The sequence below is a fragment of the Ursus maritimus genome, unplaced genomic scaffold (assembly GCF_017311325.1).
Source record: "Ursus maritimus isolate PB19 unplaced genomic scaffold, ASM1731132v1 scaffold_19, whole genome shotgun sequence".
Taxonomy (NCBI): Eukaryota; Metazoa; Chordata; class Mammalia; order Carnivora; family Ursidae; genus Ursus; species Ursus maritimus.
Genome location: NW_024424341.1, coordinates 44,533,661 through 44,561,254, shown reverse-complemented (window position 1 = coordinate 44,561,254; position 27,594 = coordinate 44,533,661). Strand labels below are relative to the sequence as shown.

The 27,594-nt window shown below is 50.6% G+C and overlaps 3 protein-coding genes across 6 annotated transcripts in view; 1 reads left to right on the top strand and 2 right to left on the bottom strand.

The window, feature by feature from the left end:
* Positions 1 to 43: 43 nt before the first annotated feature.
* CLIP3 (CAP-Gly domain containing linker protein 3) lies at positions 44 to 12,365 on the bottom strand. The gene is made up of 14 exons (XM_008712172.2): positions 12,226 to 12,365; positions 11,682 to 11,903; positions 8,552 to 8,691; positions 8,373 to 8,466; positions 8,029 to 8,190; positions 7,509 to 7,627; positions 6,390 to 6,626; positions 3,981 to 4,116; positions 3,705 to 3,833; positions 2,906 to 3,049; positions 2,709 to 2,832; positions 2,449 to 2,513; positions 1,983 to 2,055; positions 44 to 1,589 (listed from the first exon to the last, which is right to left on the bottom strand). The coding sequence occupies exons 2-14, from the start codon at positions 11,842 to 11,844 to the stop codon at positions 1,535 to 1,537; spliced, it is 1,641 nt and encodes a 546-aa protein (XP_008710394.1). The 5' UTR covers positions 11,845 to 11,903; positions 12,226 to 12,365; the 3' UTR covers positions 44 to 1,534.
* Positions 12,366 to 13,975: 1,610 nt separating this feature from the next.
* On the bottom strand, positions 13,976 to 25,509 carry THAP8 (THAP domain containing 8). Of its 4 annotated transcripts, none has more exons than XM_008712174.2 (4): positions 25,320 to 25,454; positions 24,532 to 24,649; positions 16,789 to 16,981; positions 13,976 to 16,556 (listed from the first exon to the last, which is right to left on the bottom strand). In XM_008712174.2, exons 3-4 carry the CDS (start codon positions 16,933 to 16,935, stop codon positions 16,161 to 16,163), a joined length of 543 nt encoding a protein of 180 aa, XP_008710396.1. In that variant the 5' UTR covers positions 16,936 to 16,981; positions 24,532 to 24,649; positions 25,320 to 25,454; the 3' UTR covers positions 13,976 to 16,160. The 4 variants fall into 4 exon arrangements, with proteins under 4 accessions (XP_008710396.1, XP_040488816.1, XP_008710395.1 ...); XM_040632882.1 differs by lacking the exon at positions 24,532 to 24,649 and adding an exon at positions 21,831 to 22,032 and having other exon boundaries at positions 25,320 to 25,447; XM_008712173.2 differs by lacking the exon at positions 24,532 to 24,649 and having other exon boundaries at positions 25,320 to 25,509.
* Positions 25,510 to 26,133: 624 nt separating this feature from the next.
* The window catches only part of WDR62 (WD repeat domain 62), a 49,423-nt gene continuing 47,962 nt past the window's right edge, over positions 26,134 to 27,594 (top strand). Inside the window, exon 1 of the mRNA XM_040632904.1 lies at positions 26,134 to 26,310. Coding sequence (XP_040488838.1) covers positions 26,134 to 26,310 — 177 coding nt within the window. The remainder of the gene's footprint in view (positions 26,311 to 27,594) is intronic.

The window sequence follows — 27,594 nt, the reverse complement described above, 5'->3', positions numbered from 1 at the left end:
GAGGCAGGCCCACAACTCCCCAGATATTGACCTGACGCAGACAAGCCATAGAAACATCTTTATTGAAGGAGATAGGGGTCATGCTGAGTTCGGGGACATGCAGTGAAGGGGCAGTCGTGAGCTGTCCTTGGTGGTCAGGGCCCCAGGTCCACCCTAGACCCCCTGGGCCTTTAGGTTCTCCCTCAGGCTGTTGGTCTGGCCCGGGTGCTGTGAAGTCCTTTGGGGCCAGTGACAGAGTTGGTGTTTTGGACCTGTAACCAGAACGTAGACTGAAATAGGGGTTCCAGGATTTGGGATCCCCTCAAGGCCTTGGGGCCCTTCATGTATTGGAGATGGAGGCTTTAGGATTGGAGGTTCCCTGGGGGCTGGGGCTCTTTGCATTTGGGTGTCTTGAGATCCATCGACTCAGGGCATTGAAGTGCTCTGGTTTCCAGGGATAAGAATTCCTGTTTGGGGTCTCCTGGTGCCTACCAAAAGGGCTTGAGGTGCCCTGGGAGCCCGGGATGCATATCCTGACTGCAGTCTCCTCCATCCCAGGCACAAGGACCTCCATGATTGGGGTTTCCTGGGGGCTTGGGATTAAATTTTTAAATTTGGGATTCCCTGGGGATTTGGGGATTCCATGGTTTGAGGATCCTGGGAGTTAGGGCCTTGGGGTCCTCTAGGGGCTGTAGGACTTGGGGGCATAGGGGAATTTGGGACATGTACTCTGGGGTTTGGGATCCCCAGAGTCCCAGAATGGGGCCTCCAAATTTTGGGGTCCCCCAAAGGGGGAAGTCATTACTTAAAAAATAGAGAATTTTCTGGGAGCCTGGCCAGCACAGGGGCTGTGGGCCGTGTGGGTTGGGCTTCATACAAGGCACTGGGGGTTTCTTGAGGGTGCAGAGGGTAGGAAGACTTAGGGGTCCTGTAATTAGCACTTCCAGGACTGTTTTGGTGTCTGTAAATTGGGGTGAGAGTGGGCTGGTTAATGTGGGTCTCTTCTTGAGGGGTAAGAGCAGGTATTTGTTAATGTAGGGTGTCTCTGATTGCAGTGTAAGCTTTTGGGGTGACCATGGGGGTCACAACATCTTGAGGGGACTGATGTTAAATGTAGTTCTGTTACTCTGTTGCTCTGGAGGTATGACCTGTGTTTATTTCAAGGCGAATTGATGGGAGGGGGTGGGGTCTTTGTTAATGGGGGAGGGTTCTGACCCAGTGACAAATGACTCAGGAATGTTCTACTCTGGAGCATTACGTAGAGGTCACCATCATTTGAGGTGATGTGGAAATATGTTATTGGGGGGTCTGCTCTGAGGGGTTGGGGACAGGGACTAGCCTGAAGGTGCTACACTCAGGGAATCTCTTTCTGGGTACCATGGGGTCTGTATTTGGGGGTTATCATGTTAATAATGGGGCCTCAGTGATTGAGGGCTGGCTAATGGGGTCTCTATTCTGGATGTGTTACTGGGAATCTCTATCTCAGGGTGACTCGGGGACTCCTTGTGTCAGGAGATGCTAGAGGGGACTCTTTGACTCTCAGGTATCCAGGCCTCTAAGACTGCATCTCCGCCCTCAGCATCCAGGGAAACCAGCAGCAGAAGAGCAACCTGGAAAGGAGAATCACGTCTGTCACACCTCGATGCAGGATACGGGAACATCGGGATTCATCACCCCCCAAGACCCCACCCCTGCTCTTCCCCAAGTGCTTGGGATTTGGCCTTTCTGGATTCTGTCTCTACCTGTCTGGCTGTGCCTTCTCAGGCTCCTGTGAAGTAGAAGGTGTTCTGCCTCCTCCACCTGCTCCTTAAGAGTGGAAGCCACCAGAATTCAGTGTGGGAATACTCCCTAAAAACTCTTTCTGGGTAAGCTACTAGTCACAAGTTTTCCTAACCTCTATTTCCAGCCCTAGCCAGAAGTCCAGATCCCTGTGTCCAGTGGCCTTTTGTGCAACCTCTCCCTGAACATCCCATAGGAGGTGGGCCAAAGGGTTGGCTACCCACCTGGAGATGGAGTTCTCTGATGCGATGTCCTTTGGGGTCCGGACTGTCGTGAAAGTGCGTTTGGGTTGTGTCACTGAAGGGGAGGGCAAGGTCTCAGGTGAGGGGATGATAAACTCTCAATACCCAACCAGAATCCTTGTCATTGATACTCATCCACATCCCCAATACCCACCTGGACCCCACATTCCAATACCTATCCAGATCTCTTGTCAGTAATATTCCCTATATCCCCCATACCTACCCATGTCCCCAGTGCCTGCCCAGAGCCTTGTCGTTAACATCCCCATACCCTCCCCCACAGCACTTATCCTGTTCGGGATCCTGTCTCATCATTTTCCTGGACCCTGTGTCCCCTGTTAAGTACTGGAGATTCTGTCACCAGCATATACCTGAGAACCCATGACACTTCCTTCTATCTCCAAGCCCTCACCCCTCCTCTACCTCCTACACCACAGCCCCAACTCACTTGTCACTTGATGCACTTTTTTGGCTCCGACATTGTCCCCAGGGGGGTCAGTGGATCCACCAATCCTGGGGAGACATAAGAAGAGTGGGAGGAATCACAGTCACAAGAGGCCAGGATAGCTGAGCCCACAGGGCCTACGCAGAAAGAGCTAGGGTGTGGAGGTGGGTATCCACACTGTCCTGCTGGTCCGAGAGGAAGAGAGGGGTGGGGAATCAGGGTTCTGGGAGGTGCCCTCGGTTGGCGTTGGCATTTGGGCTCACCTCTGAATTCGAGATGCTGGCGCAAAGACTCCATGCCGTGGGGGGCAGGTGAAGTACCGGACACCAAAGACAGAGCCATCATGCTTGCCAGTGGGCTGGTCTAGCTCAATGCCATACCAGTAACCTGCAGCAGCGGGGTGTCAGGATGCCTCAAGGTCTTGCCTGCCCCCCCCCCCACCACTGATCACTGTCCTCACCGGGGGCAAAGTCTGTCTTCCCAAAGAAGCGCACAATCCCTTGCTTCTGGCCCGCGACAAGGACTTGGTCTCCAACTTCAGCCTTGGCTCCCTCCCGCTGCTGCAGGCTGCCCAGAGATGGGGATGATGGGGGCTTCTTCTTGCCTGGAATAAAGGGCATAGGGGGAGGGACTGGGGCCCCCAGATGCCAGCCCTGGGGACCCCAGGCCACCCAGAAAGACCCAAGGTAGAAACTCTGTCCTGGCTCCAATCAGGAACTCTAGAGCCTTCCCCAGAACCAGGAGGGCTTTGGGCTTGAAAGGAAACAATCTCAACTGCCAGAAAACTGGGGGGTGGGGGGTTAGACCTGAGGGGAAACTGAACCAAGAACCTGGAAAACCCCAATATCCTTTCTCAAAGCTGAGGTTATTTGGGCCAAAGGAAAAATGGAGTCACATAAGTCAGGAGCCCAGAAATTATCCTTTTAAAATGAAGGAAGGAGTTGGGTATAAAGATAAATCAAGTCACTAAAGCCAGAAACCCCATAGATTCTTCCCTAAAACTGAGCGAAAACCCTTGACCTGAGGGGAAACTAAATCACAGAAGGCAGAGAACCCACAGATCCTTTAAAGAACTGGGTGGGAGGCCAGTACTACATCAAAAGAGAAACGGAGTCATAGAAGTGAAGAACTCAGAGATTGTCCTCTAACACAGGCGTTTAGGCCTGAGGAGAAACTGAGTCACCAAAGCTGGGCTACACACAGAATGTCCTCAAATTGGCTCTCCTCACCCTCCTCACCCAGAAGGCTCCCCCACTGACCTTTGTGTTCCCTGCGGCCTTTGCCAGTGACACGGGAAAAGTCCATCCGAGGAGTCCGAGGTGTGGAGGTGACGGACGAGGGGGGTGCATCCACCACCTTGGAGATCTTGGACACAGATGCAAAGAGACCTGGGGGGACACAGCCTGCGCTGGGAGTGGTCCAAGCCTCTGCCCTCTGCCCGGCCATCATCTCCCCACCCCCATCACCAGTCAGCAGCATTGGAACTATTGAGTGGACCCCACCACCACCCCTTTTGAGCCCCAGGTGGGACTGACCCTGCTTGGGAGGGCAGATGAAGTACCGGACACCCCCAACACTGCCATCGTTCTTGCCCTCAGGTTCATCCAGCTCCACGCCCACCCACTGGCCACTGGCGAACTCTGTGGTCCCGCAGAACCGAAGTGTGCCCGTCTGAGGAAACAAGGGAGGATATGGTTGGGGGGGGATGGTCCTTGAGACGCCATGATAGATCACTGGCACACAGGCAGCATGGAGAGTGGATGAGGGAGCCCCAAGCTCAAATCTGTTTGGACATCACCATTTACTGGCTACATGACTTAACGTCACTGTGCCTCTGTGTCCTCATCTATGATATGGGAACAGAAATCACACCTACCTTATAGGATGGTTGTAGAGCTGCCCTATTCAATGCAGTAAACAGCCATTAGGAACTGAAATTAAATTGAAATCTAATTTCCCTGATTGTACTCACCACATTTCAAGTGCTCAATAGCTACATGTGGCTTACAGCTAGTTTCTTAGGCAATACAGACAGAATATTTCCATCCTCACAGATGGGAAGGTCTATTGGACAGGGCTGTTATAGCCTCAGAATAGGGCCTAGTGCTGAGTGAGGGATCAATGAGTGTTAACTATTATTATCTTGCAACTTTGGTCAAATGCCCTCCTAGGCCTCAGTTTCACCTGTAAAATGGGGATGGCTAAGCACTTCATAGGCTGGCTGCCTGGTGGAAACATTTGCAATATATGTAATTTCATTTAGTTGCCGTGAGCCCTCAGTGGGTATGGCTATGATCATCGTGTAAGGCTGCTTCACTCTCTAAGCCCCAGTTCCTTGTCTCTAAAACGGGTGAATTAATAGTGCCTGCTGTGGAGGATAGGTGTGGGGATCAGAATAGTACCTGGTACACAGAGAGCGCTTGGGATGCACCAAGCCCTATTCTAAGGGCTTTCCGGATTTTAATTAAGTTAAGCCTCATGCAACTACCTGAGGTGGGTACTGTTATTAGCTCCATTTTAGAGATGAAGAAACCGATACCCAGAGAGGTGGAATCATGCCCCCAGGCCCCATAGCTGAAAAGCAGCAAAGCTGAGATTTGCCTGAGCTCGTAACCGCTGTGCTATGCTGTTTCTCTAAGGGGCAGATTGTTATTATTGTTCTTATCTTCAAACAAAACATTTCACCTCTCTGAGCCTCTTACAGTCTTCTGGGTTGTAAAATGGAGAGAATCAACGCATTTTGCTTTCAGAATTGTCACATGGATTTGATTAGCTCAGGTATAGAAGGTGCTACAGATGGGGCTGATGCGTGTAAAACCCTTGATCGGGAAACAATGTGACTTTTACGGTTTCTCGCTGAACAAGCAATGAAATTCAAATTCCTTCCAGTGGCCTGCAGGTTGGGTGTGATCCAGCACCTGCTGGCCTTTCCACTTCACCTTCTGGACATGCTACCCCTTCACTCCTCTTGGCCTCTGTACCTGCTGTTTCCTCTGTCTCCATGTTGTTGTAGGTGAGCTCCTTCCCCTCGCAGCTCAACTCAGACATCAGCTCCTTGCAGAAGCCTTTGGAGCACCCTGCCTAAAATTGCATTTGCCCTCAGCCAGGGGCAATTTACTAAATCCAAATTTTTTTTTAAGCTAAAAAAAATTTTTTTAAGTAATCTCAACATCCAACTCAAATTCACAACCTTGAGATCAACTGTCACATGTTCTGACTGAGCCAGCCAGGCACTCCTAAATCCAAGCATTTAATGGTTTTCAAAGCCCTTGTTGCTACCAGACATTATCTTAACCAAGCATTTACTTTATTGGCCATGTCTCCTTCATCAGAAAAAGCTCCTTGAGAGTGGGTCTGGGCTCACACAGCTCTTTATTCCCAAGGATGGGCTGGGTCCAGCATGGAGACTGAGGGACCCCAGAGAAATAAATCAAAGCTGGGATACCTGGATAAATAAAGATTCTCTCTGCCCTCTGGGCATTTATACTTGCTCCCCCTACATGGGACCCCCCTTCTCCTTTTCTTCTCCTGGCTTATCCCACCTTATCTTCAAGGGAGTGCATCCATTTCAACACACCCCTGATTGTTCTGACCTGTTTTTTTCCCAAAGTACTGACCATTCTGGGAGCAGAGGTGGGCCCTGACTGGGGCCCACGAGGCCCAAGGGAACTCACAGGTGCAGAGCTGCACTGATCACTCTGCTGTGCTTCCTCATGACAGCCACGACTGTTCTGGGCCATCACTGTCAGGTGATAGATCTGTCTTCCCTCGCTGGACTGAGAGCTCAGCCCAGGGTGGGGCACAAAGGAAGCACTCACAGAACAACTGTGGGAATGATTAGGAGGGTGGGTGGCCAAAGGAGAGGGTCTACACTCTGTCCAAGGACCCAGCTCTGAGGCATGAGGGCTGAGTCCTGCCCTCCCCACCTTTCCCCAGTCTCTGACCTTCTGGCCATCCAGCAGCACACGGTCTCCCAGGCGCAGGCCCAGGGCACTGAGCATGAGATTGCCCGGGACGTTGTCATAGTTGGGTAGCGTGACCTTGGGGAGGGCGCAGGAGAGTGGCACAGCCTCCTCCAGCAGGGTTCGCAGTTCCTTGGCCACCAGTGCTGCCTCTGCCTTGTCCAGGGACATATCCATGGGGTCTGGGACCACCTCCGCTGGCACCTGTCCCTTCCGGTTCTGGGAGCCAATGGGAAGAAAGGAAGTGAGGATGCAGTGGCACAGGCTGTACCTCCACTGAGCCCGTGTTCCCAGAGACCCCTAGTCCAGGTAAAGCAAAGGTAGACCTAGGTTATACCCTAGGCCAACATGGGCATAAGAAGGGGTGAGGCACTGAGGTACAGACCATGTCCCCCGGGAAGACCACCCTCAACTTCAGGCGGGGGATTTCAAGGAATTAAGGGTGGAACTCTTGGTGGAGCCAAGGGAATGAAGGTCACACTTCAGTCTCTAGGTCATGCTCTTACGGAGGCCATGCCTCGGGAGATCCCAAGCCTGGAATGAGACCACATGAGGGATGAGAACTGAAAATGGTCTCCTGTGGTACTGGGTCAGGGGTCCAACTGGGCCAAAAGGGAATGAGGAGACGCAGGGCTTCAGGAACACAGGCCACGTCCCCTAAGATATCTGGGCCTGGAATAATGCAGAATAATTGGTGTTATGAATAGGACCTGGAAATGGATGGGTTGGAGGTCAAAGTTCATGCTGCAGGCTTATGGGGGGACCCAATCTTCTCATTCACTGAGAGTCTCAACTCTTTTCATGATCTTGAAATATTGTCTACATACAGCCACAGGGTTGGCCAGCATTGAAAGAAGATATTCCTTCCTGGGTAACCTTGGAAAAATCACTTACTCTCTCTGCCTCAGTTTCCCCATTGTAAAATAGGGATCATAATAGAGTTCACCTGACACATCATGAACCCTAAGTAAACACCAGCTATCACTTCATTTGAATGTACAAATGATTTTTGTAATGAGCTTCCCGAAGCTCTGCTGGCCGGGAAAGGGTGGGGAAGGAAGGAGAAGGAAAATATTGGGGTCTGGGCCAGGGGTGCAGTACCCGCAGCGCCGGGTTGGCACCATGCTCCAGCAAACATTTAGCAGCACCCAGGCACAGGTTGGAGGCAGCGATGTGCAGGGCTGAACCGTGGTTGAAGTCACTGCACGTGGAGTTCACCACTGGGTTGTGGACGAGAGGAGGGTTCCAGGTGAGTGGGCTCAGTACCCCACCCGGCCCCCCAACACCACCTTACAGCCTCCCCAAGTCCACCTCCTAACCCGCAGGCCCCAGGGCCTCCCACAGCCTCACATGCAGAGCTTCGCCCCTCCCTCCCTCCCTCCCTTCTAGGCCCCGCCCCTCCTGACCAGGTCCTGCCCAGCCCTGGGGATGGGTCACAGAGGTCTGGGCCCTATCTCCCGCACCTCTTGCCTCCAGCCTACCACTATCTCCTTGGATCCCGGTCCCCTCGCCCTTCACCCACCCTCTTCCCCAAACACACATCTGGGGCACCCTCCTCCCGCCTCCAGCCTCCTTCTTAGCCTGGGTCCCATCCCCTCCCAGCCCGGACCCTCCTGCTCACCTCTTGGCCGTGCGCCCTTCAGCAGCACCCGCACCAGGTCGGGCACGTCGAAGTAGGCAGCGTAGTGAAGCGCGTTCATGTTGGTCCAGCGGCTGCGCAGTGTTACATCAGCGCCCAAGGCCAGCAGCTGCTGCGAAAGGCGCACAGCCGCAGCAGGGTCCCCTGTGGAACAGCCCAGGTCAACTTGCATCCCTTGAGGCCCCGGGCCTCAGGGACTGTGCTTTGGCATCTTAGGCTGTGGATTCAGGGTGGGGGTCTGAGGGCCAGGGTTCTTAGTGGTTTTGAGGCTGTCCAGTCTGGGGGCCTAGGTGTTGGGGCTCATGCTTTAGAGGTTTGGACCTTACCAACTCCATGGGCCCCAGCCTTGCACGCATAGTGGAGCAGTGTCATGTCGGTCAGCCCATCACGATCGTTCACGTGGCAGCCTCGACGCAGAATCTGGGAGAACCAAGGGACCAGGGAGGTTTACCCAAACATGTGAGGGACCCTATCCTTTCCTTCCCTGGCTTCCCAAGCATCTTACCTCGTTGCCAATGACATCAATCTTGTGTTGGACTTGGGGCACCCACTGGCGCACAATGGCGAACAGTTCGGGGATGGTGGTCTGGGGGTCAAAGAGAATCTCCTGGCACGCCGGGTCATTGGGATCGAAGAATGTGAAGGCTAGGGTAGTAAGAGGTCCAAAGTCACCCCAGGCAAGTTGACTCCCTCTTTCCATCCTCAGGCAGGGCAGCTCTAGGCCTTTGCCTTTAAGATCCTCTAACGCAGGGCCTCAAACCATACGGTGCATGGGCCACAGACATTTCCTGTGTGGCCAGCATGAGGCTTTAAAATCAGGAGGTTTCACATCAAACTGTGGTTGCCTCAGTGTGTCTTGAAAAGTTGGAAGATCCAGCAATCCTACTGAGCAGCAAATTCCATTCCTTGAAACAACAGTGTGGAAGGAGTGCAGTACCTTGAGTCTGCATGCCACCCCCCTCCCCCCAGGTTGGGGTGGGGGTGAGGGGAGCTGCTACTGCTCTAGCATGCTGCTGCCCTGGCACAGTATGGGCACAATTTGGCTAAATCTCAAATTTAAAAAACAAACAAACAAAAAAACCCAGAAAACCTGGTTTGTAAGAAAAATCTCAATTTTTCAAATAGTGTGGAGTACACATTAAAATGTACCCATGGGCAGGATCCAACCTGAGGCCAGCCAGGGCAGGGGCCTGGAGGAATTTGCATCTCCCCCAACCAGGCTCTGATGGCTGGTGCTCCCTGTAGTATTGTCAACACTCAGCACAGGGCCTGGCACATGCAGGAGCTTGGCGCATACTGTATGAATGAGTAAATGAACACCCGGATGCCACGCAGCCCGGGAAAGTGCCACAGCACCTCCAAGAATCAGCCCGCATGCTCCTTTCTAAACCTCAGTCTCGTCACACCCTCGTTGGCTCAGAACCCGGCCCTGGCTCCCCCCCCACACTTGAAGTACCGACGACTGTCCTCCCCGCAGCCCACAAGCCCCAGACAAACTGGCCTCGACTGTTCTCTACCCTCTCCCCCTCACTCATCCTACCCAGCCACACTGGCTCCTTCTGTCCTCCCAACATGCCCAGCAAATTCCTGTCTCAGTGGCTTTGCGCTTGCTGTTTTGCTTGCCAGGGACGGTGTTCGCCCCCAAGCCTTCTCAAGGCTTTACAGGCTTTCCTCAAATGTCACCTCTTCAGGGAGGCCTCCCCAGACCACCCTGTGTAAATCAGCACCTGTGCCCTTCTCCAGCTTGGGCCCTTTCTTCTTTCTTTAATCACAGTGCATTCCACTACTTAACATTAACTTGTTTACTCCTTCTTCCTTCCCTTTTTCCCTCCCTCTTTTCCTTTGTTTCTCTTTTTCCCTCTTTTCCTCTCTCACGTGTCTCCCTCACTATGTCTCCCTCACTATGTTTCCGTGGTGTCTGCTCACTCCCTTCTCCCCAGCATCGCAGCTGGCATGCAGTAGGTGCTCAATCAATGTGTGCTGAATTAATTGCGTACATTTAATACACAAATACAGAAGTTCTTCACTAAGTCCACCTTAGCCCTCTCTCTCTCCTCACCACGTTTCCAGGTTCCTTCATCTTCTGTGACCAAACCCTCCTTGTTCTACAAGCAAGATTCTGAGGGAGGCAGGGGTGGGGCACAGGGAGCAGCCTACACCCTCTGACTTCCCACCAGGCCACAGGCCTCAGCCACATCTAGCCACATTTCCAAACGAGATTCTCCAGTTTCCTGGCGTGGATTCCTTGCACTGGACACCCAGATAACATTCTTATTTTTCTATCAGACTGAGCTCAACTTGTAGCCTCTCTGACCCACCTCTAGCAGGTGACATGGTCACAGATGCCATCCCTCCTGCCCTAACCTAGCAATGCCTACTCTTTGAACCTGGTGTCTCCTTTCTGAACTTACACCTGCTGGGGATTCCCAGCCAACATCTTCTAAAAGCCCCCTCCACCCTCTGTATCCAGTAGCCAGGGGGCACTTTTAAAAATATAAATCAAAAATATAAATCCACCACTCCTCTGCTTTTAAATATCTCCCCACCAACTGCTCTCCCTTCATCACACTTATTCAAAGTCCTCACAGTAGCCCCTAAGGCCCTCCTAGATCTAGTCATTGCCAAACCCTCACATCAACTCCCATCACTCCCTAACTCCGGCTCCAGGATGGTTTTCCGTTCCTGCCTCAGGGCTTTTGGACTTGCTGCTCACAGCCCGGAACTATCTTTCTCCAGCTCTCCTATGGCTGACGCCTCCTCATGCTCTGGGCTTCAGCCTGAAGCCTCATCAGAAAGACCCACCCTGACCACTCCGTCTCAGGGTGCTGCTCCTGGGCCCCCGTATTATATGTCCATCTTTTATTTCTTCCATAGCATTCACTCCATCTGAACTTCTCTGATTTAACTATTATTTGCTCCCTCCTGGGAACAGGGATCATGCCTGGATCACTCACCATAAATCTCCATCACCCAGACTAAGGCCTGTCACAGAGTAGTAGCAATGGATAAATATGCTTGGTGAATGAATAGACACTTTCAGCTTCTCCAAGAGGTCACACTCTCCACTCCATAACTTCCTACCCTGGAGCCTTTACTCCTGCAGTTATCTCTCTGGGTACTCCCTTCCCCTGGCCCTTTCCCTTATTAAATCCCAACTCATCCTTGCGTCTTCCTCAAATGTTACCTCCTCATGGAAACCATGTCTTAAAAAGCTCCTGCAGCATCCTATTGGCAAACGCAATTCTCATCATGTCTGATAATTATATATTTATATTATATTACATCGTTATCTGTGTAGGTTGTCATGGAGGCCTGTAAGTTCTCTCAGGGCAAAGACTGGGTCTGTGTGGCTCCATGCTTTGCCCCAAGCTCCTAGCACACAGCCACGTCCATGACAGGCTTTCAGTAAATGTTTGTTGAATGACTAAATGAATGATGTGTCATGAATCAAAGATTAGGATTATTCCAATTCCGTTCTCCAACGGGTGAATGAATAAATTAATGAAGGGGGACTCCAAGGGCCAAGACTCCCCCGGACCACTTTCAAAGCCCCCCGAATCACCGGCAGAGCTCAGCCCAACCTCCCTGGCCACCCAAGGCTGCAGACCAAATTGCAGGGTGGGGAGGGTGGTTACCATAGTCCTTGGGGAGGGGGGCAGGTGCCGAGGGGTGCACAACAGGCTTCTGCCGGCGCTCCTGGGTGGGGCTGGGGGCCTCGGGGACCAGCTCATCCTCCTCCTCTTCTTCTTCCTCCCCCCGGAGTGGAGGGGCCATCGGAGCGGGATCTGTCTTAGTCATGGTCTTCAGTGGCCCTCCGGGGGGCGGATGCAGAGTTGGGGGCGGCTTTCAGACAAATCCTGGAGACAGCGGTCACTTAGAGAGAGCGCCCCACAGGATCCAGGGTCTGAGCCCCCAGAAGCTCCCAGAAGCTCCAAGGCCCCTGGCTCCCACGCCCCCAGCTCTGGATTTTGGGCAATCATAGCGACGACCATTACCCCTCAGAGGACCCTGGTATGTGGGCCCGACGCCTAGCACTTCCCCTAGGTCCAGCCCCCCATTCTTCTCCTCCAGCGTCAGACCCCTCAGTCTAGGCCGCCCCCTCCCCGGGTTTGTTTATCTCGGGATGCAGGATGCTTCGCCCCTCCCCTTCTCCGCGGGCCTCCCCTCTACCCATCTTACCTCGGGCGGATGGGTCTGGAGACCAAAGCTGAGACTGGGGAGACCGGAGTAATGGGGTGTCAGTGTCGGGTGAAGTGATGCGGGAGGAGAGGGAGACAGAAGGGGACGAGGCCCAGACGCCGACAGGGGATGGGGGTGGAGAGGGCGGGGCGCTGGCGGCGCATGCGCAATTTTACCCCCAACCAGGCGCGGGGGCGGAGATACCGGGAGGCTCCTCGCTTTGATGAAAGACTTGAGGCACCGTCGGGAAGGGGATAGACACCGAGGATGGAGAGAGAAAGAAGAGATGGCCACGAAAAAGGATGTGAGACATCGCAACAGAAAGAGATGAAGCAGAGACAAGGGCAAAAGGAGAGGGAGGGGAAAGCGGGCACATTTCTTTTTCGTTCATACCCCTGGGATAGAGCCTGCTCGCAGGCCAGCAAACCAGGCCAGTTAGGGCAGGGGTCTCCGTGTGGTGGTGGTTATGAGTGTTTTCTCTCTCTCAGGTCTCAGACCTAACCCCTTCTTCATGCTCGCCGCATATAAGGGGTGTCTCAGAGGGATGATTTTGTAGACTCCTTTCATCCTCTTCGGTCATCAGTCATCTTGGTTATCATCACGGAGTGCTCACACAGCACTTACCACGCTCAGAGAGGTTAAGCCACTTGCCCAAGGGCACACAGCAAATAGGTGATGGAGGTAAGACTTTAAACATCTCCAGCCTGGCTGGAGAGTCTGGGCTTTTAATCACCATGCTACATGGCTGTAGCAGTGTCTAGGGGACAGAGCTGCCAATGAACCCCTCCAACCCTCTCTGAACCTGTATATACCCCAAGAGGATCTGGAGTCAGCCCAGGGGCCAGGCCTTCCTGGCTCCATCATCCTGGTTTGGTTGTCACACCCGCCTGGCTGTGGCCTGCACTGCCCACAACCCCAGCCCAAAGAGGACTGGGTGACTTTGCCTTCCACCCTTCAGCCCCCTAACGGTCAGGGCTGGTAGTTCCATCTTCAAAATATTCCCGGAATTTCATCCCTCACCCCCTCACCCATGCCCTCATCCTGGTCCTTCCTTCATCCTCTCCCACCTGGACTATGACAGCAGCCTGTTGCCTCTTCTCCCTCCTCCTCCCTTACCCCACAACTTGCTCCCTATAATGCAGCCGCAGGGACCCAACACATCCCACATCAGGGCCCTCCTCGACTCAGAAACATCTGCTTGCTGCACCTCATTCTAGATAAAAAAACAATGTTCTCAACCGCAGCCCACAAGGCCCTAGGTGAACGTTCCCCCGTCATCTTTCCAGCCTCTCCTTTCACTCTCCCCCACATCCACTACACTACACTGGCTTCCTTGCTCCTCCTCAGTGCAGGACCTTTGCACTGGCTGTTCCTCTGCCCAGAATGCTCCTCCCCCAGATACTCAGTTCCCTCTCTCCCCTCGTTTAGGGTTTCACTTATTGGTGCCTTTTCAGTGAGACCTTCTCTGCTCTAAAATTGCACCCCCCCAACACACTCCCTTTCTTGCTTCAGTTTTTGCCATAGCAACACTGCCCTCCCCCAGCTGATACCCTGTATGCTGGGCATTTGCAGCGGCTGTTCTCCTTGGAGCATCCAGCCGATATGTGTTCCCCGCCAGCTCCTCTCATCCAGGTGTCTGCTCAAACGTTGTCTCCATAGAGAGTCCTCTTCATCCCCCCATCCGCCACCCCAGCCCATTACATTTTCATTTAGTCTTTACTAGTGCTTATCACAATCTGAAATGATCTTGTTTATTAGTTTACTAGTTTGTCTTCCACTCGAGCAGAATAGGAGCACCGTGAGGGCAGGATTTTATTGGCTGTGTTCACTGCTGTATACCCAGCTCGGCAAGAGACTTGGCAAAGGGTACAGGGCGCTCTTCAGAACCAGGTAAAATCCTTGTTCTGCTCTGAGACTGTTATTACTGACTGCAAAGGTTCAAGCTGGCACCAGGGACCTGGCACCAAGGGGAATAAGGATTGTTGGGGCTTGGGCCCAGGTCAGCCCCAAGGTTCAAGGGCTCCATAGAAGGGGGTGCTTGGAGTCAGGCCCCTGAGGGAGGTGCTGCAATGGCCCAGGCATGGGTGGTGGGGCTAGGCAGGCCCATGCATGAGGAGTCTCTCTTCCTCTGTTTTCTGTCATCTGTCCCATAACATTATCTGTCCTGGTACTTATGCACTGGGAGTCTTAGTGTGCAGGAGCTCCTGCTTGGCATCCAATGTAGGAGGTGCAGGACTCTGGGCAATGACCACAGCTATCTCAGGCCCTCCACAGATGATAGGATTCCTCAGGTCCAGGGAGCTACGCAGTCCCAGACAAAGAAGTGAGAGAGATGGAGAACATAGGGGAAAGAGGGGAGGGAAGGAGAGGGGGGTTAGAGAGGAGGGGGGAAAATGGTGAGGAATAGGGAGGCCAAGGTAGGAGGGGGATGTCACGGAACACAGAGAGATGTGGGCAGAGAGATTTGTGGGGTGGACAGGGGAAGAGATGTGAGGCCAGAGAGACATTCGTAGGGGGAATAAAGAAGTACGGGGAAATAGAGGAAAATGTGGGGGACATGGAGAGACAGATATGGAGATAGGCCAAACACAGGGGAAGACAGAAAGGGACAGTGATATGAGGAACACAGAAAGATGCCGGTGAAGAGAGACTTGGGGAAATGGGGAGACAGGAGGGCAGAGAGATGGGGCAGGAGAAACATAAAGATGAACGTGGGAAGAGAGAATGACACGGAAAAACAGGGATTGAATGGGGACAGCGGAGGCAGAGAGAGACACTGTCAGCCCGGGGCCCTGGCAGGCTTCATAAAGAGTCCCGGGTCTGAGTCAGAGCTCTGTCCCTGCTCTTCTGTATGTCCCCCTTGTGCCCCAGCATAGTCAGGTCATAGTCTCAAACACAGAGCCTCCAGGAGCAGCACACTGTGGTTCCAGCTGATTGCTACTAGCTGTGAATACAAACCTAGTGCCGCTACATCTGCTGAGCCTTCAGGAAGACCAAAAATTATTTTAAAACACTGTTGTTGAGGCCAGAAAAAATCATATCTGTGTGCCATGTCCAACCCACTGGCTGTCAGGCTGAGACACCTTAGCTACAGGGCTACTTTGGGTGGCTCCTTTTTTTTAAAGACCCTCTTTTTTTAATTTTAAGATTTATTTATTTGAGAGAGAGAGAGAGAGACAGAGACAGAGAACACAAATGGGGTGAGGGGCAGGAGAAGCAGGTTCCCTGCTGAGCAGGGAGCCAGATGAGGGGCTCGATCGCTGGACTCTGGGATCATGACCTGAGCCAAAGGCAGATGCTTAACCCACTGAGCCACCCAGGCACCCTGGGGGAGCTCCTTTCTGCAACCTCTTCCCACTTCTCTTGTCCAGCGAGGGCTGAGAGGCCTGGGACCTCAAACTTGGCCCTGGGTTTTTAAGCAGGGTAAAGGCCTGGTCAAACTGATTTTTCAAGAGAGGATACCCTCCTCCAGTACTCAGTAGTAAAATATAGGAGCAAAGGACCTTTAGATGGGGCCACGGAGACTCAACTAGATAAGCTGCAAATTCAAGCTCTATCGGGAGCCAGCCTGGGAGCTCTCCAAGAGGAGAGCACCGGCATCCTGTGATGTATCCTTGTATCCTCAGACACCTGGTTTGAATCCTGGTTCTGCAACTTCCTGGCTGCCTGACTTTGGGCAAGTTACTGTAGCATCAAGGTCATAGTGAGTTTTCAGTAAGTTATTAACGCTGTCTGGCAGAGAGTAAGGGCTCCTTAAATATTATTAATAAATAGAGCAGCCATTATCCTGCTATGACCAATAGTTGGTAGGCGTTGCCATACTGACTTTTTCAAGAAAAGCCAGAAACTTGGAAACATGAGTGAAACATTCTGACTTAAATACTGGACTCTAGTTTAAACGAAATACATACACTATGGGGGACAGGTGGCCACACTCACCAGGCACAGCAGGCCCTGGTGGGCCTAGCTGGCAGGCCGTCCCTGCACAGCTGCTGCGCCAGCTGTTCTAGAGCCTGCAGCTGCACCTGGTGCTGCTCATGGCGCCGCTGCAGTCTCCGCACCCGCCTCTGCAGCGCTCCCAGGACAACGCCCAGCCTGGGCAAGGGGTGTTGGGCCCGGACTCCAGGCTGTGGTCCAGCAGGAGCAGAAGGAGGGGGCAGGGGGCTCAGGAACACAGCGGTTGCGGCCTCAGAGCCTCCAGATGCTGACCCCAGTACCACAAAGTGCCTGGGGCCGGGGGCGGAGACAGCTGCACCTGGGGATAGGGGCGTGGCCTCTGGTGGGGAGGGAGGCACAACTGGCTTCTCAGTGCTTCGGGAACTCTGCTGCCTCTGGAAGACAAGGCATGGGATAGGGGGCATCAGGGCCAGACTCCAAGGGGTACTGCCCTCAGATAAGGCCAGACATCAAGGAGGAACTTCCCTCAGGAGGGGAGGGCTGAGGATCAGACTGCAGGAGGGATTTCCCTCAGGAGAGGAAGGCTGGGGATCTGACTCCATGGATTATTTCCAGGTGGAGAACACTGGGGGTCAGACACCAGCAGTGGGACTTCCTTTTGCTCACCTGAGCAGGTGGTGTTGGGGAGAAAATGGATGGCACTGCATCAGGCCGCAGGTAGCGCACACCCCAGCGCCACTGGAAGCAGGAAGGTGTGAAGTGCTCACTGCATAGGTGCTGGTGGCAGCTGGGTACCCAGTCCTCATGGCCCATGTGCTGCAGCCAGGCCCGCAGCCGGGGGCCATCCTTCAGTGGGAACCTGCCAGGACCGTGGGGTTACAGGGTCAGCAGTATCAGGTGCAGTCCCAGCCCTCTGAGGACATGCACACCCAGAGGTCCCTAGGCTCCCAACCTGTCTCCCTAGGCCAGAAGCTGACCTGCCTCCTACCCAGTCTCTCCCTACCACCAACCCACATCCCATTCTTCAGCTCCACCTTTTATTTATTTATTTATTTATTTATTTATTTATTTATTTATTTATTTTTTATTTATTTATGTGACAGAGAGACAGCCAGCGAGAGAGGGAACACAAGCAGGGAGAGTGGGAGAGGAAGAAGCAGGCTCCTAGCCGAGGAGCCTGATGTGGGACTCGATCCCGGAACGCCGGGAACACGCCCTGAGCCGAAGGCAGACCCTTAACGACTGCGCTACCCAGGCGCCCCAGCTCCACCTTTTAAACACCCAACATCAGCCCACCTCTCCCACCTCTGCTGCCCCTTCCAGCCAGCCTCCATCCTCTCCTGGCTGGATTTTTGCAGCAGCCTCCTTCCTGATCTTGCCACCCGTAGCCGAGTGCCCCACCCCCCACACAATCTGTTCCTCCACATGAGCCTGAGAGAATAGTTTATGAAACTGGACAAATCTGGAAAGTGTCTACATTCATGAGGGTGGGGGTGGGGTGGGGTGATAGATTAAAAGAGATTTAAGGAACATCCAGTTGCAGGCTGTGGACCTCATCTGCAACAAATCATTCCATAAAAAGACATTTTAACACAGTTGGGGAAAATTGAACATGAACTGGGTATTGGATAGTTGTAAGAAATTAATTTTGCGAGGTATGATAATTGTATTGGTTTATGCTTCTAAAATAGTCATCTGCTGGAAAAACATCCTGAAAGATTTATGGGTAAAAGCACTAATATCTGGGATTTACTTTAAAATCATGCATTAAAGGTTAGCAAAACATTAGCAAAATGTTGACAACTGGTGAATCTGAGTGACAGATGCATGAGAATCCATTCATGTAACTATTTTTTGTGTATGCTTGAAAACAACTGTTAAAAGGTTTTTTAAACAACTCAACAACAAAAATTAATCCCATTAAAAATGGGCAAAGGACTTGAACAGATATTTCTCCAAAGAAGATATACAGATAGCCAACAGCATATGAAAAGATGCTCAATATCACTAATCATTAGGGAAATATCACCTCATAACCATTAGAATGGCTACTATAAAAAAACAAAATGGGTACCTGGATGGCTCAGTTGGTTAAGCATCTTCAGCTCAGGTTATGATCTCACACACTCTCTCTCTCAAATAAATAAAAGTATTTTTAAAAATAAATTAAAAAATTGAGGGGGCCCTGGGTGGCACAGTCAGTTAAGCGTCCAACTCTTGGTCTCTGCTCAGGTCATGATCTCAGGGTCTTGAAATCAAGCCGCATGTCAAGCTCTGAACTCAGCAAGGAGTCTGCTGAAAGTTTCTCTCTCCCTCTCCCTTTGCCCCTCTCGGTACTAGCATATGTGTATGTGCACGCATGCTCTTTCTCTCTAAAATAAATAAATAAATCTTTAAAAAAAAATAAATAAAAATTAAAACAAAACAAGTGTGGTAAGGATGTGCAGAAACGGAAACCCTGTGCACTGCTGGTGGGAAATGTAACATGGTGCAGCCACTACGGAAAACAGCATGGCACCTCCTCAAAAAAATGTAAAAAAAAAGGACCATATGATCCAGCAATTCTACTTCTAGGTATATACCTAAAAGAATCGTTAAGGGGGGTCTTGAAGAGATATTTGCACACTCATGTTCATAACAGCATTACTCACAATAGCCAAAAGCTAGAAGAAACCCAATATTCATCAATGGATGAATGGATAAAGAAAATGTGGTATATGCACACAACGGAATATTATTTAGTCTTAAAAAGGAATTTCTGACACATGCTATATAATATGGTGAACCTTGAGGACATTATGGTAAGTGAAATAAGCCAATCACACACACAAAATATATGAGGTATCTAGAGTAGTCAAATTCATAGAAAAAGAAATAGAACAGTGGTTTCCAGGGGCTGGGGGGAGTAGGAAACTGGGATCTGTTGTTCAACAGGTATAGAGTTTCAGTTTTTCAAGATGACAAAGATCTGAAGATTGGTTGCACAATAGTGTGAATATCCTTAATATTACTCAGCTATATATTCAAAAATGGTTAAGATGGTAGATTTTATATGTATTTTACAATTAAAAAACAAATTAAAAATTAAAGTGTAAAAAAATGAAATAAAAGCTTTCTCTGTGGGAGTGGGTGGGGATTATCTGAGACTCAAGACTGTCCAAAATGAAGATCTTATTCCAGCTTCATCTGTAGCCAGGGGTGGCCACATAATTGAATTCTGGCCAGTCTGTCCTGTGGCGGCTGTCAGAACCTGTGACACATTAAATGTTTATTTTAAGCACTTACATTTTGAGATAGTTTGTTATGCAGCATTAGAGAATATAGTCAGTCATCCACATTCCACCTGCGTAATACCTTCCATATCTGTCACATTTACTTAATATTTTTCTTAAAATTGACCAACTTTAAGTATGGAACAAAGATACCTCAAAGAGAAATTTTACACCACAACTGAAAATGGAAAACCAGTATCAATTTCCTGAACAGAAGTTGACCAGAAAAACCACTGGATACCTTCATCTGCTGAAGGCTCCAAAGCCCGCTCTCTCTTTGTTAAGAGGGCAGAGTAAGGGGTGTTAGAGAGTGGGGGACACCACCATCTATAGGAGATAAAGTAACAAACTCAGGCACATGCACACAAAGGAATACCACACAACCCTAAAACAACGTGGAGGCAATCTATGAACTGACATGCTACTGTCAGGCATATACATTACATGAAAAAAGCAAAGTTCCAAACAGAGTATATTAGCTGTTAGTAATTGTGGCAGGCTCAGTAGTGGCCCCCAAAAGATATCCATGTTCTATCCCTGGAACCTGTGAATACTACATTGCACGACAAAAGATGTGATTAAGTTAAGGATCCTGAGATGAGGAAGTCACCCTAGATCGTTCATTTGGGCCCTACATGCGATTGCAAGGATCCTTGTAAGAAGGGGGTCGACGGATGCTATGACAGATGAAAGAGGAGAAGGTGATGTGATCACAAAGGCAGAGACTGGAGTGACGTGGCCACCAGAAATCAGAAGGGGCAAGAATCGGATTCTCTCCTACAGCCAGTCTCGCTGAGAGTGTAACCATGCCAACACCTTGATTCTGACCCAGTAAAACTGACTTGCACTTCTGGTCGCCAGAACTGTGAGAGGATAATTTCTGGTGTTTTAAGCCATCAAGTTTGTTTCAGTATCCACAGGAAACTAATACAGTAATAAAGGGCGAAATTAGAACACATATTCAGATTTGCTAGTATTTGCATAAAGAAACTGGAAAGGACACATAAGAAAGGAGGTGGGCAGCATGAACAGAGATGGGCATGGGAGCAAGACTTCTCAGCCAAAAGGCCGACAGACAGGGCAGGTGGGGGTGGGGGTGCAGCTGGTGAAAGAGGACAGAGGGGCTGACTCAGAATCTGAGCTGTGGAACCCAAAGAGCAGAACCCCAAGGCACCCAGCCAGGAACTCTGGCTGCTGTGGTCCCTTTCGCCTCTGTTTGGGATCCAAATCCTCCCATCAACCCCATTCTGCCTGGACACACACAAGAAATCTCTTGCAGCAGCATTCCCCACTCCCTTCTCCTTGGCAGAGACTGACAAGTGACTACTCACACCTCCTTTTCTTCTTCCTTACTAACAAAACTCCAACTTTAGTTGAGGTCATGTGCCGTGCTAAAAGACTATGCTTCCCAGGTTCCTTTGTGTAGGTGGGGCCACGTAACTAAGCTCTGGCCAGTGAATGCTTAAGTGTTGTGTGAGAAATCTGAGATGGTACCTTAAATGCGAAGGGGTTCTCAAATGGATCAGGGCAGCTCAAGGGGCAAAGGAGGAAAGTATCATGAAAACTCTCTTCCTTACTTAGTCTTTTTCTTATTTTCCTTTGTTCCTCTGGATGGCAACACTTTTATAACGGAATCTCTAAAAATCTACTTTAGGGGCACCTGGGTGCCTCAGTCAGTTAAGTGTCTGCCTTCAGCTCAGGTCATGATCCCAGGGTCCTGGAACTGAGCCCCGCATCGGGCTCTCTGCTCCTTCTGCTGCTCCCCTTGTCTGTGCTCTCTTGCTCTCTCTGTCAAATAAATAAATAAAATCTTAAAAAAAATTAAAATTAAAAAAAAAAAAGTCTACTTTAAGTGGACAGCCAGTGTCTGCCTTTTCTATAAAATAGTGTAGTCTCGTCGGTCATCTTTCTAGATCATGTAGTGGCATACACTGCTAGAAGTCCCTCTTTTCAAAAAAAAAAAAAAGTTATTTTCTTCCTTACTAACAATCAATTCAAAATGTCTTTAGGGTGGTTAAATGCCCAGCTAAATTACTACATTTCCCAGTCTCCTTTGTAGTTGGGGGTGACCAATGATGAAGAACTCACTATTGGGTGGGGTTTCTGGGAAGGCTTTATAAAGGGGGCTAACTGAGGTTACAATTGGAGCCCCTTTTGTTCTTCCTTCGTTCTCTTTTCTTCTTACCAGGAATGGTAGGCCATGATGCTGGGGCACTTGGCAGCCATCTTGCATGGAAGCTGCGTGCTAAGGATGACAGCACACAAAGATAGGAACCTCAACCCTAATGATTGTGGACCTGCCACACCAGTGCTGGTCTGTCAACCTCTGTATTTGTTTTATTTGAGAGAAAAATAAACCCTTGGTGCATTCTATTATTGTTCAAAATATTTGTTGCCCTTCCCCAGATGAAGATTACATATCTCTACTGCACTGACCTGAGGCTTGCCATAGTCCTTTGGCCAAAGGACTGAAAGTGACATAGGACACTTCTAAATATAGAATTTATGAGGAGTCATTGGGTGATTCTTCCTACTTTGTCTTTTCCCCCTCCTATAAGACCAGCAATATTCCATGTAGGGGAGGCTCCTTCAGCCTGAGTCCCAGGTTGGGATATTGTAGAGCAGGTCCACAAATGGTCTGCAAAGGACATACAATGAATGAGAAATAAACCTTTGTTGTAGTAGCAGATTTTGTGTCTGTTATTGCAGCATAACTTAACCATGCTGTATCCTATAACCTCCATAATAGTTTTTAAGCCAATAATGTTTCACGACTTTTGGGGCGCCTGGGTGGCGCAGTCATTAAGCGTCTGCCTTCGGCTCAGGGCGTGATCTCAGCGTTCTGGGATCGAGCCCCACATCAGGCTCCTCCGCTAGGAGCGTGCTTCTTCCTCTCCCACTCCCCCTGCTTGTGTTCCCTCTCTGCTGGCTGTCCCTGTCAAATAAATAAATAAAATCTTTAAAAAATAATAATAATAATATTTCACGACTTTCTTGCTGCCACCCAAATGCAATTCCTAACTCATATGCTTCCCATTAGAGATGACTCTCCTATGTTCTGCAATGGCTGCAAACAGAACTAATGAGTGTTTCCTTTGGCTGCCTGGCAGGCTCTTATGTTATTCCCTGGCAGCCACTTCCCTCGACAGGTTTCACCTTGTTCCTTCCTCCCATCCACACCTTCTCCTGAATCTCCTTTGGAAACAGCTACTCACCAAACTCTTAACCTTGTGGTTTCTGCAAGACTGACTCGGGGGTGAGCCCTGAGGTGGAAATGGGTTAGCCTGTGTGAAGGGCAGCCTGGCAGCCATTGGTGGGATTTAAAACCACATAGACATGAACTGATTTTTATAAAGTCACCTGGCTGCTCTGTATGGTTGTCATTGTTCTCCTTGTTATTATATGTGAAGCACTCAGAACCGTGCCTGGCATACAATAAGTGCTCTCTAAATAAGTTGTTGTTCTTGTAAGGGATGCAGAAGTGTATAGGCAGGGAGGCCAGCAAGCAGCCATCTCAATGTCTCATTAACAGAGGATGGCAGCCTGAACTACACTGTGAGAGCAGAGGTAATAAGAAGTTGTTAGGCTGGAAAATGTAGGGGTTTTCTGTTATTTCCTAACAGTTTAGTTAGGTTTTTCCCATTTGCACTTATAACCGTAATGCCAAGGTGTTAGGGGTTTTGTTGTGGTTGTTGCAGGGTGGGGATGTGTTTGGAGGGTAAAATCAAAGGATGGGTTGATGGACTAGACTGGGGGCAGCAGTGCTGAAGAAAGGATCAGGAGTGACTCCCAGGCGGGGTGTTCAATTCTTCAATGTTTGACCCTTCACCTATCCATGAGCTTTGTCCAGACAGGAACAAAGATCTGTGAGGTCCTCTGTGTCCAGCAGGGGCTTCCTTACTCCAGGAGACACTCAGAATTGCTGAATTAATAAACAGTGCCAGGGTGACATGTCTAAAAAAGCAAATCTAGACATGCTGATTTAGGTTTAAAGACTTCTCTGCATTACTCCTATTCTGCACCAGGGTCCCTCAAGGGACATGGATTGCTGGGTTTCCTCGTTTGGGGGGGGCATCTGAAATGCATTAATGAAATTCATCCGACAAATATTTACTGAGCACCCACTATGTGCTAGGCACTGTTTGAGGGCTGGGGAAATAACAGAGAACACGACAGAGAAAAATCTGCCTTCATAGAGCTGACATTCTAGTGGGGGAGACAATAAATGAATACATCAAATATGTGATATGCCAGATAGTGATAAGCATTAAAAGGAAAAATAAAGCAGGAGAGGCTCATCATTTTACACAGAATGAGACCATAAAGGTAAGACCTTTCCAGGCAGAGGGAAAAGTACAAGTAAAGTCCCTGGGGCAACAACGTTCCTGGCATGTTAGGGAAACATCGAGTTGCCAGTGACACTAGAGCATAGTGGTAAGGGGCATGAGGAAGGAAATGAGGTCATACAGATATTGGGGATCCAGCGCCTGTAGGGCTTTGTAGGGATTTCTGTCTGCTCCAGTCTCACCTTTTTGTCTTTTATAGAGTGAGGTGGAGCCAGGGGAGGATCTGAACAGAGGAGGACTCTGACCTGACAGGGATACACAGGTTCCCTGGGACTGCGTGTGGGGATCAAAGTGTGGGAGTGGGTTGATCAATGAAGAGGCTACTAAAATAGTACAGTCAGGAGGTGGTAATGGCCAGAACCAGAATGCAGGCAGAGAACAGGGTCAGAAGTGGTCAATTCTGGATATATTTTAAAGGGAGTGTCAACAGGATCTGCTGATGGACTGCTGAGGAATGTGTCCTGGCCCATTTAGACTAAGGCCACCAGAGACACAGCTCTAGTCCAACAGAGTCAGGTTTATTTACCATGGCAATGAGGGAAACTGCACACCAGCCGTACTACGAGGAGTCTCACCCAACAAAGAAAAAGCGTTATTATTTGGATTTGGGAGAAGGGTGAATTTTAGGTGAAATGTAAATAAAACTGTTTGGATACGCTTAAACTAACCGCAGAACTATGTGTAAAAGGATAGATATTAGGTTTGGATTGTGAAGTGAGTCCAGGGTCCTGTCTCCTTGAAAGCAATAAAGTTTAGGTAGATGTGGAAAACTGTGTCTAGAAATGTCTTACCTGAAGCTCTGCACCTGGACAGAAGCAGCCTCAGTTGTCAAAGTGACAACCCTCCAGGCATTAAGTGAGATGGTTCATTTTTACTGATATAATTCCAAATGGCGAAGTTTATGACAGCCTATGATTTTAGAGAACAAAGTTTCCTAGTAAAAAAGCAGTCACTCAAAGGGGATTTTTTTTCACTTTACATCTGCAGTATGTCCCTGAGAAAAATATAGAGGTATTTTTCCTATTAACTCTTCAGCAGGATTTTCCCATGTATTTTATTCCAGCCAGGGAATAATAAATGGGAAGACAGATTTTTTTTTTTTAACAGTTCAAGCTAAGTTCTACTTTCTCAAGTGTAAGGAAAGAAAAGAGGTAGGGATGACTCTAAGGTTGCCAGGCTGAACAACGGGAAAGATGGAGTAAGCTCTTAACTGAAATAAGAAAGGTTGTGGAAGGTTTGGAAGGGAGACAAGATCAGGAGCTCAGCTTCGGATGTTTTGTTTTTGAGATACCTCAAATTCGCGGGGGTAACGGGTAGGCAGTTTTAGGCTCCTTCCTCCACAGTCCCACTTCTCACGCTCGCCCCTTTCACTACCTGTAGTTAATCGTCTACCCCTGCGCTTTAACACATCTGCACCTTTGCATGTGCTGTGTTTAGTGCTGAGAATACCGCCTCTTCACTTTGCAAACCCGGCTTCTAGACACCTGCAAGCTGGATCAGGAGCCCGGCATAGCTGCAGTTACCCTCGAACCCCGCCCATGCCCCGCCCCCACAAGCCCCGCCCCACGCTTGCGCTCACTGGTAGAAGCTCAAAGGGCGGTTGTCAGCGCCCAGTCGGCCCGCAGTGTTGGAGCAGTTCGGCGCCCGGCAGTACTTGGACATGGCTGTTCGACCCCGTTGAGCCCTGTCCAGTCTGCCGACCTACTTTGGTCCTCGCCCGGCGCCGCCGAACCCCGCCCCGCCTGCTCTCCACCTGCCTCACGTGATGGCCCCTGGTGCCTCGTCACGTGCGGGGGACGGAAGACAGCGCCTGCGCTCTACGCCCCCAGTCGTGTTACCACAGTTACGCCGGGTCACGTGGCAAACGGGGACCGGCTAGGCTCTGGCGCAAAGCCCGTTCTTAGCCACCCGTGACCTGACCACGTGTTGGGGGAGAGGTGGAGTCACGGCTTTTCTAAGCCTGTGCCAAGTGGTCGGTCTCTTTCGGCTCCACCCTACGCTTCCATCCGGGCGACTGCCACTGCGTGGGTACTCGCTCGCGGATGGGGAATGCAGCAAAAAACGAACTGGAGGCTTTGGTCTTAGCTACGTAAAAGTTAAAACCTAAATGTTTGTTAATAGTGAAAACACAGACCACATAAAAAACGCCACCTCCCTTGATCAGGCATCAAGTAAACTAGCTATGGCTCCACCCTGCCCTATACTTCGCTCCGCCTCTCAGCCCTCATTGGTCAAAACCGCCGCCCGGCAGCCCTCACATTGGCCAGACCCGGGAACGCCGCATCCAATGGGCGGCGGCGCCGGCTTTCCCGCGGCCGTTTGCTCTTCCAGTAGGACGTGGAGGCGGCGGCGGCGGTTGAGGAGCGTAACGGTCGCCGGGCTCCGGCACGACGATGGCGGCCTTGGGGCCCGGAGGCTACGCGCGGAACGATGCTGTCGAGAAGCTGCCATCCGTCACGGTGGGAGTTCCGGCGCGGAGGGGCCAGTGCTCTCCTCCCCCCGCTCCGCCGCTCTGTCTCCGGCGGCGGACACGACTTTCGGCGGCGTCGGAGGACACGGTGCAGAACCGGGTGAGGAGCTGTTTGCCCTGCCCACCCCAGTTCCAGGGTCCCTGGGCCTCCCCTGGGCCTCCCCTGGTCACGCCCTTAGATCGTTGGCCCCGCCTATCAGCCCTCGGCTCGTCCGCTCAGGCTCCTCTCTGGCCCGCTTGGTCTCCTAGGTCCCGCCCCGTTAGCCAGGGCTCCTCCCACTCTCCCGTCTCCTCTCTGAGGTAGTGCCCACCGTTCCCAGCCCATTTCTTCCTATCCCCAGAGTGTATTTTAGTTCTAATCACCATCTACTCTCTCCTTCCTGCGTATCCCATTAGTCACCTTCAGCTGTCTCTCTGGGCTCTTCCATTTTTGTTGACCTCGCCCTTCGCTGGATCTTTAGGGTCCCTACCAGTGTTCAATCCCGAGTTCTACCTCCCTCGTCTGTCCCTCAGCTCACTCCACCTTCTCTCCCCGCCTGCCTTCTTTTTCCTTCTGCCTTACCAGTATGGAATTCTTATTACATATTGGCACCCCAAATTATGGAGACCATGTGAGTAATTGTAAGTAAGTAGTAGGTAGAAGGAATTCCATTAGCACAGCAGCAGTTTAAAAAATTGTTCTCTAACCCTCTGAGCTACAAAGTCTGTTTTTATAAAATAGAAGTAACAATAACCATATCATGGAGTTTCAGGGGAGCAGAAATGAAATTGTGACTATGACCTGGTTAGCAGAGGCCAGGTAGAAGGTGGAAACATGGTAGATGCTGGTGGATCTTGTTCCTGCCACATGGCTTCCTGCTGCACTCTCATTATATCACCCATTCCTGGCTGCAAGGCCTGGGCGAGTAGCCTCTGCCCACCTCTCTGGCTGTACCTCCTTTGTGCACCCTTTTACCAATGTGCAGTCACCCTAGCCTGTTTTCTGTTTTCCTGAGGCTCCAGGAAAGTTTTGTTTGCTGGGTCCTAAGTGTTTGCTGAGTCTTCTGGGCTTTTCGCCGCAGTCCACCTGGCTGGCTCCTCATCCCTCAAGTCTCAGCCTGAATATCCCTACCCAGAGAGGCCTTCTTGAACCCCAGCCTAAGACAGATACCTACTTTAATCTCTTACTTAGCATCCTGTACTTTGTAGCCCTTATCTTGTATGTACCTGAAAGTGCCTCATGAGCTCTAAACTGTGTATAAAATAGAGGAAGAGCAATAGCAATTTCAGAGAGGCAGTAAACAATGTGGTTAAACAGCCTCTGGACCCAGACTGCCTGAGCTTAACCCTTAATTCTGTTCTCGTTATGAACTTTTCTGTGCCTCGATTTCCTCATCTGTCAAAT

Bases quoted from the DNA above. Each gene is read 5' to 3' on its own strand.
- CLIP3 (XM_008712172.2), bottom strand. From the start codon at position 11,844: ATGACTAAGACAGATCCCGCTCCGATGGCCCCTCCACTCCGGGGGGAG. The intron at 2,514-2,708 runs GTGAGCCCAAAT...ATGTCTCCCCAG, and splicing joins CCAGCATCTCGAATTCAGAG to GATTGGTGGATCCACTGACC. The intron at 2,056-2,448 runs GTGAGTTGGGGC...CCTCCCCTTCAG, and splicing joins AAAAGTGCATCAAGTGACAA to TGACACAACCCAAACGCACT.
- THAP8 (XM_008712173.2), bottom strand. From the start codon at position 25,402: ATGTCCAAGTACTGCCGGGCGCCGAACTGCTCCAACACTGCGGGCCGA. The intron at 16,982-25,319 runs GTGAGCGCAAGC...CGGTCCTGGCAG, and splicing joins CGCCCTTTGAGCTTCTACCA to GTTCCCACTGAAGGATGGCC. The intron at 16,557-16,788 runs GTGAGCAAAAGG...CTTGTCTTCCAG, and splicing joins CCCCAACACCACCTGCTCAG to AGGCAGCAGAGTTCCCGAAG.